At 40.2% G+C, this 8,509-nt stretch overlaps 1 protein-coding gene across 2 annotated transcripts in view; it reads right to left on the bottom strand.

Annotated features, from left to right (window-relative positions):
- Nucleotides 1–736: 736 nt before the first annotated feature.
- The window catches only part of LOC115212989 (synaptojanin-2-binding protein), a 49,098-nt gene continuing 41,325 nt past the window's right edge, over nucleotides 737–8,509 (bottom strand). For both annotated transcript variants that reach the window (XM_029781855.2, XM_036504164.1), the window contains 3 exons: nucleotides 7,812–7,948; nucleotides 3,938–4,051; nucleotides 737–959 (listed from right to left, as the gene is read on the bottom strand). In XM_029781855.2, coding sequence (XP_029637715.1) covers nucleotides 819–959; nucleotides 3,938–4,051; nucleotides 7,812–7,948 — 392 coding nt within the window. In that variant the 3' untranslated portion in view covers nucleotides 737–818. The remainder of the gene's footprint in view (nucleotides 960–3,937; nucleotides 4,052–7,811; nucleotides 7,949–8,509) is intronic.

Below are 8,509 nucleotides of genomic sequence, written 5' to 3'. Positions count from 1 at the left end.
GTAAATCCCCAAAAGTGGAAGAATTAAGGAATGTTTTAGAATCCTTTCAGAGTCATCTTTACAATTTAGACAATAGGAACACCCTCCCAAAAATAACTTGCAACAGTCAACCACCTTACACTATTAAAAAAGGAATAAAACAATTAGGAATATTACTTAATTATTTCAAACTTCACAGAAAAGGAATCATTAATGCAGAAATATGTATATCTATTGCTATACTTGGGGATGGCATATTTTGCTAATTAAACATGCTATTGGTTTGAACTTCACTTTAGCTATATTATTATTGTTTACAATAATAACAAAACTCAAGTAAAGACCAAGGATATAGTGCATGTGTTTGATTGGCAAAAGATGACCATTGCCAAGTGTAACAATATTTGTTTCAACACACAATTTCACATCAAGAATCTTGCAAAACATACATACATATTACACATATACATATATGTGTGTATATACATGTACACACCCACCTATAACTATATATATATCACATATATACTTAGGTGTATGTATATGTAGATAGATGTTGCATATATATATATACTGCACATATATATATTTTATATATTACACCCACACATACACTATATATTACATGTATGTGTTATATATATATATATACATACATACACATATATATATATATATATATATATATACATACATACATACATACACACACATATATATATATATATATCCCCAGAGAAGAGACTTAATTTTTTTCCTCTTATGCACTAAAGTGAGAGGAGGAGATCCAATTCATTTGATAGATGATAAAATAACTAAATGTCTAAAATTCTACATAATTATCTGTTGAAGAAGCGTTTGTGTACAAAGAAAGCGCCGGCAGAGAGGACAGCAATGCCTGTCACCAAAAGCAGGGCTGGGTAAATATAATCTGTCATCGATTGCTTTTTGTCATGATCTATTTTGCGATTGGCAGCCTTCTGTAAAAGAGAAAATAAACTTAAATGAACACCAGTTTTAAGTAAGTGTAAAAATAGTAACAACAAATATTTTACAAATATTCAATTAAGGTATTATATCAATATTAAACTTGTTATCATTTGATTGATAGATACATTTATTTGTTTATTTGTTTATGATTGTGTGTGCATGTGTGTGTGTGCATGTATGGCTGCTTGTTTCTAAAAACCATCAATGTCTCTGAGAAAATGTAAGACAATTGCAAGTTAATAATTAATTTGAAATGATGAAAGTTTTGACAGATATACAAATGAGGTAGTGAAGCTATTAATGTTCATGTTATATTTATATTATATAAGTTAGAAAAAAAGTAGTGGTGGATGAATTACATCTGGAGGGCCTAGCTGATGTATTCACCCAACCACACAGATCTTGATGACAGGCACAGATGCTGCCATTAAGCTATCAAATAAGCTCCATTGGTAACTAATCCCTCAAGTATTATCCCAGTGACTATTGACTTCCACAGTGGTAACCAAACACCCTCCTTAAATTACAGAGAGACGCATCTGAGAAACTAGACACTCTGATCAGCTATCAATATATAGAATGGGTTCTAGCCTCATCACATACCAGAGGCATATTTGCCGCAAGCTGCAATGAATGCAACCCATCCAAGAGAGGAGAGCTGTAACTTTGAATGAAAAATGATACAAAATAGAAGGAACTCTGCTTTCCTGGAATTTGGTATTTCAAATTAAATAACCATCTCCACTGGCAAACTCCAAAATTTTTTCACCGTTCCTCATGCCATATCCATAACTCCTGTAAGCTCCATCAAAACCATGTTTACTCCTTCCCAAATGTCCACTGAAGACTTTTGCTGCTATGAAAACTTGTAGATCTTTCATGTTTGCCATCAGGTTTTCTGGCACATACCAAGGTTTACTCCCTCCTTCTATCAGCAGAGCATATCTATCCTATGATGACATAGACTGAAAAGTTCAAACCCCTTGTTTCATCATCGTCAACCTTACACTCACTCTAGCTACATTCATCACAATTTACAAATTCTTCAGGAGTGGCTGTGTGGTAAGTAGCTTGCTAACCAACCACATGGTTCCGGGTTCAGTCCCACTGCGTGGCATCTTGGGCAAGTGTCTTCTGCTATAGCCCCGGGCCGACCAATGCCTTGTGAGTGGATTTGGTAGACGGAAACTGAAAGAAGCCTGCCATATATATGTATATATATATATATAATATATATATATATATATATATATATATATATATATATATATATATATAAGTGTGTGTGTATATGTTTGTGTGTCTGTGTTTGTCCCCCTAGCATTGCTTGACAACCGATGCTGGTGTGTTTACGTCCCTGTCACTTAGCGGTTCGGCAAAAGATACCGATAGAATAAGTACTGGGCTTACAAAGAATAAGTCCTGGGGTCGATTTGCTCGACTAAAGGTGGTGCTCCAGCATGGCCGCAGTCAAATGACTGAAACAAGTAAAAGAGTAAATCAGGAAACCAACAACAGCAGACACACTTTCAAGCAACTTTGCCACATAAATTTGTTCTTCTGTTCCTGCTTCTCCTTCCTACTCTTGCATAACTTCTTTCTATCTCATAACAGATCTTTTATCTTCTACCTTTTACTTGTTTCAGTCACTGGAGCCCTTCCTTGAAGAATTTTTAGTTAGATGGGCTGACCCCAGTACTAATTTTTTTTTTAAAGCCCAGTACTTATTCCTTGGTCTCTTTTACCGAACCACTAAGTTACAGGGATATAAACACACCAACACCAGTTATCAAGTGGTAGTGGGGAACAAACATTGACACAAATAGATATGTATATATGACAGGCTTCTTTCAGTTTCTGCCTGCCAAATCCACTCACAGAGTTTTGGTTGGTCCAGGGCTACAGTAGAAAACATTTGCCCAAAGTGCCACACAGTGGGACTGAACCAGAAACCATGTGAATGAATGGGATGCAAGTTTCTTACCACAAAGCCATGCCTGCACCTATACGTTCACATTTCTTCTGATCAGTGCCTCTACCACTTCTCCTGATAACCCTACCATAATTCCTATATTCCATCCAAAACTACAGATACTGATCTCTTCAAGAGACATCAGGAAGTTGGCCATGAAAAAGGGACTGAATTCCACTCTTACTTTGATTGGGTTTCCCAACTTCAAATTTCACAAAAGCAGAGACGATTCCTACAAAATACTTTGAGTTATGCCCCAACTGTACTTATCATGGGAGTTACAGTTAGATTCCCTTCCTAATCCCAGTCAGTCACCTCTTATAATGCACTTTTTGTAAGCCTTCAGGAAATGCTACTATATATTCTTTTTATCTTTATCTTTTACTTGTCTCACTCATTGGACTGTAGCCATGTTGGGGTACTGCCTTGAAGAATTCTTTTTTTAGTAGAATGAATCGACTCCAGTACTTTTTATTTTAAAGTCTGATACTTATTCTATCGGTTTGCTTTTGCCGAACCACTAAGTTAACACACCATCACTGGTTGTGAAGCAGTGGTGGGGGACAAACACAGACACTAAGACACACACATATACAACAGGCTTCTTTCAGTTTCAGTTTCCGTCTACCAAATCCACTCACAAGGCTTTGGTTGGCCCAAGGCTATAGTGAATACTATGTTGCAGGAATACAGACTAGACCCTCTCCACCAATGATTTCTTACCAATATCAACATGTAAGATGATACTCAGCATCAAGTTGGACATCATCTACATTAATGTCAACTGTTTGAGAGAACAACCAGCATGTGCGATGGCCACTCCCATTCTGTCACTAACTTATATAAACAAAATAAAGAAGGGAAAATGAAGGAAAAAGAAAAACAAAGTGAATTAGGATATGAGAGAGAGAGAGAGAGAGAGAGAGAGAGAGAGAGGGGGCATAAACAATAACAGTGCAAGGGATATGACAAAAAAAAGGGGCTTGTGTAACCTACCACAAGGTTATCCATTGCACCATGTTGGACCTTTAGCTTTACAACATTTCCAGCTGAGAGAAATATCTTGACTGCTTCACTATGTGGTAAATTCTCCAAACTCTGACCATTCACCTGAGCTCAACAACAATAAAAAGATAATATGACAATTATTTGAAATAAACCATTTTTTTTTTTTATCACAAAGATTAGACAAATCCAATGCAACTTTATCAAATCTTTAAGTAAGTATTTGCAAGAATCTGAATGCTTAAATGGCGAAGAAACACCATGAGAAAAAGCACTGCAGTCATGACCAACTGTTCCCTCAGGCTTTGTATATAGGTAGTTCTTGCTTTCTGAGATTCTGATTTGTGAGTTTTACATCCTTACAAGAATTTTCAGTGGCAAAAATTAAAATTTTTTTTTTTTTCTTGTTGCAATTTTTAAAAATTTCTGATTCAATGCATGCTGCCTCTCAAAATTGTGTCTGAGAGTAAATACGCCGATCAGCTGAACCAGAGGCCAGATTATATTGGTGGGAGTTGGCAATATCTGTCTCTGCTTTATAGGTTCTAGAATCATCATCGTCGTCATCTACAACTATGAAAAATGCACCAAGTACACATCATAAAGCTGTTGGTAAATGAGTAGAGAAAGCTTAAGGGTGCTTTAATTCTTCCTCTCTCATGAAGAACTGTTCAAACTCTCTAGTATCGGTGCCATGACGTCATGCACCTACTACACCCTGGTTGAAGACAGGAAAGGCATCCAATCAAATGACATGTATAAGTTCCGGTCTTTAAGTGCAGTGGCTCCCAGTAGGAAATGACTTGGACTGTTAAAACAACCTATCCAACCTATGCCAGCATGGAAAGCAAACAAAATGTAGGCATAGGCGGTGGTGGTGATAACTGCAGTGGCAACAATATCCCACCCCATCCCCTGGATTTGTAGGCTTGCAAGCTGCATGATAACCTCACAAGTGCATACTCTAAAGTGGTTGGCATTAGGAAATGCATCCAGCCACAGAAACCAGACACTGAGGCAATTCTCGAACCCATTAGATTCTGTCAAACTATTCAGCTCATGCAAGCATGGAATGTGGATGTTAAATGGAGATCATCATCATCATCATCATCATCATCATCATCATCATCATCATCATTTAACGTCCGCTTTCCATGCTAGCATGGGTTGGACGGTTCAACTGGGGTCTGGGGAGCCCGAAAGCTGCACCAGTCCAGTCAGATCTGGCAGTGTTTCTACAGCTGGATGCCCTTCCTAACGCCAACCACTCCGAGAGTGTAGTGGGTGATTTTATGTGCCACCGACACAGGTGCCAGACGAGGCTGGCAAACGGCCACGCTCGGATGGTGTTTTTTTATGTGCCACCGACACAGGTGCCAGACGAGGCTGGCAGACGGCCACGCTCGGATGGTGTTTTTATGTGCCACCGACACAGGTGCCAGATGAGGCTGGCAAACGGCCACGATCGGATGGTGTTTGTTACGTGCCCACAGCACGGAGGCCAGTCGATGCGGTACTGGCTACGGCCACGTTCGGATGGTTTTCTTGTGTGCCACGTGCCACCGGCACTGGTACCACAAAGATACAAATTCCATTGATGTTCATCTATTTTGATTTGTTTTGATTTTCACTTGCCTCAACAGGTCTTCACAAGTGTCACAAGAAGGAAGGTATGCACAGGTGGACTGACTACGTCCCATGTAGGGGCCACAGGTTATGGCCTGACTAGTCTTGCCGGGTCTTCGGATGGTGTTTTTATGTGCCACCGACACAGGTGCCAGATGAGGCTGGCGAACGGCCACGATCGGATGGTGTGTGTTACGTGCCCACAGCACGGAGGCCAGTCGATGCGGTACTGACTACGGCCACGTTCGGATGGTTTTCTTGTGTGCCACCGGCACTGGTACCACAAAGATACAATTCCATTAATGTTCATCTATTTTGATTTGTTTTGATTTGATTTGATTTGATTTGTTTTGATTTCATTTTGATTTTCACTTGCCTCAACAGGCCTTCACAAGTATCACAAGGAGGAAGGTATGCACAGGTGGACTGACTACGTCCCAGGTAGGGGCCATGGGATATGGCCTGACTAGTCTTGCCGGGTCTTCGGATGGTGTTTTTATGTGCCACCGACACAGGTGCTAGATGAGGCTGGCGAACGGCCACGATCGGATGGTGTTTGTTATGTGCCCACAGCACGATGGCCAGTCGATGCGGTACTGACTACGGCCACGTTCGGATGGATTCTTGTGTGCCACAGGCACTGGTACCACAAAGATACAAATTCCATTGATGTTCATCTATTTTGATTTGATTTTGATTTTCACTTGCCTCAACAGGTCTTCACAAGTGTCACAAGAAGGAAGGTATGCACAGGTGGACTGACTAGTCTTGCCGGGTCTTCGGATGGTGTTTTTATGTGCCACCGACACAGGTGCTAGATGAGGCTGGCGAACGGCCACGATCGGATGGTGTTTGTTATGTGCCCACAGCACGATGGCCAGTCGATGCGGTACTGACTACGGCCACGTTCGGATGGATTCTTGTGTGCCACAGGCACTGGTACCACAAAGATACAAATTCCATTGATGTTCATCTATTTTGATTTGATTTTGATTTTCACTTGCCTCAACAGGTCTTCACAAGTGTCACAAGAAGGAAGGTATGCACAGGTGGACTGACTAGTCTTGCCGGGTCTTCGGAAGGTGTTTTTATGTGCCAAAGACACAGGTGCCAGATGAGGCTGGCGAACGGCCATGATCGGATGGTGTGTGTTACGTGCCCACAGCATGGAGGCCGGTCGATGCGGAACTGGCTACGGCCACATTCGGATGGTTCTCTTGTGTGCCACCGGCACTGGTACCACAAAGATACAGATTCCATTGATGTTCATCTATTTTGATTTGTTTTGATTTTGATTTTCACTTACCTCAACAGGTCTTCACAAGTGTCACAAGAAGGAAGGTATGCACAGGTGGACTGACTACGTCCCAGGTAGGGGCCATGGGTTATGGCCTGACTAGTCTTGCCGGGTCTTCGGATGGTGTTTTTATGTGCCACCGACACAGGTGCTAGATGAGGCTGGCGAACGGCCACGATCGGATGGTGTTTGTCATGCGCCCACAGCACGGAGGCCAGTCGATGCGGTACTGGCTACGGCCACTTTCGGATGGTTTTCTCTTGTGTGCCACCGGCACTGGTACCACAAGGATACAAATTCCATTGATGTTCATCTATTTTGATTTGTTTTGATTTGATTTTGATTTTCACTTGCCTCAACAGGCCTTCACAAGTATCACAAGGAGGAAGGTATGCACAGGTGGACTGACTACGTCCCAGGTAGGGGCCATGGTTTATGGCCAGACTAGTCTTGCCGGGTCTTCGGATGGTGTTTTTATGTGCCACCGACACAGGTGCTAGATGAGGCTGGCGAATGGCCACGATCGGATGGTGTTTGTTATGTGCCCACAGCACGATGGCCAGTGATGCGGTACTGACTACGGCCACGTTCGGATGGATTCTTGTGTGCCACCGGCACTGGTACCACAAAGATACAAATTCCATTGATGTTCATCTATTTTGATTTGTTTTGGATGATGAAAAACAACAATTGCAACAAAAAAAATTCAATAACAAAGTAAAGCTAATTTTCTAGTACCTTCAATCCAAAAGATATTATTTTCACTGCAAAGCAGTCGTGGTGTGCTGAACCCCACTCTAAATTTTAAGTTATAATCATTTAAACAATATATAGTTTGATGAAGACAAGTTTTCATTAGTCATTTTCATCGAGTATAATTAATCAAATCATATTAAAGCAGAAAAAAAAAAGAAAGAAAAAATAAAGAAAAATGTGATTTACCTCTAAAATTTTATCTCCTTCTTCTAAACGGCCATCAATATCTGCTGCTTCTTTTTCTTTGATTCGAGCCACAAAAATTCCTGTATCCCAGGCCAGGGGCATATCAATTCCACCCCGAATATTAAATCCAAGACCAACTGAAAAAATAAATAAATATGAATTAAGGGGTTGCAAAGAAAATCAAATCCAAAATAAGATCAAAGAATTTATGACAAAAACTCTGAACACGATACTAAAGTTCTTGTAACACACCACCCCACACCTTAAAAACTAGAGAACATTCTGAGGATCTTTTCGGTTTGAATGGCAGTTTTTAACATAATTTCTAGGTAACTAAAAAAATTTTAAACTTCGTATACTGGCTTTATTGAGAAAATTCTATAGTTTGTAAGATATTTGTTGTTTTTTTACTTCAATTTCTGCAATTTCAACCAATCACTGACGTCCATTGAGGTAAAAAAAACATTCTGTACCGTATGAATATGTCCTTCGTTTAAGAAACAGATTGGGTTTATTTACATTTGTGAAGAAAAAAAGATACCATTCCCCCTACCCCTAACCCTAAAACAGACTGAAATGCAATAGATCGATACTAGGGTCACAATTATGGGTGACAATTTCATATGACACCGCTAGAAAAAACTGCTGTTCAAACCGAAAAGATCCCATTCTGAAAATTAATCTGTGGATGTTAATGG

The sequence above is a fragment of the Octopus sinensis genome, linkage group LG6, assembly GCF_006345805.1.
Source record: "Octopus sinensis linkage group LG6, ASM634580v1, whole genome shotgun sequence".
In the NCBI taxonomy this organism is placed as follows: domain Eukaryota; kingdom Metazoa; phylum Mollusca; class Cephalopoda; order Octopoda; family Octopodidae; genus Octopus; species Octopus sinensis.
Note: the sequence above shows the minus strand (reverse complement) of the source record. Positions and strands in the feature narration are given on the sequence as shown.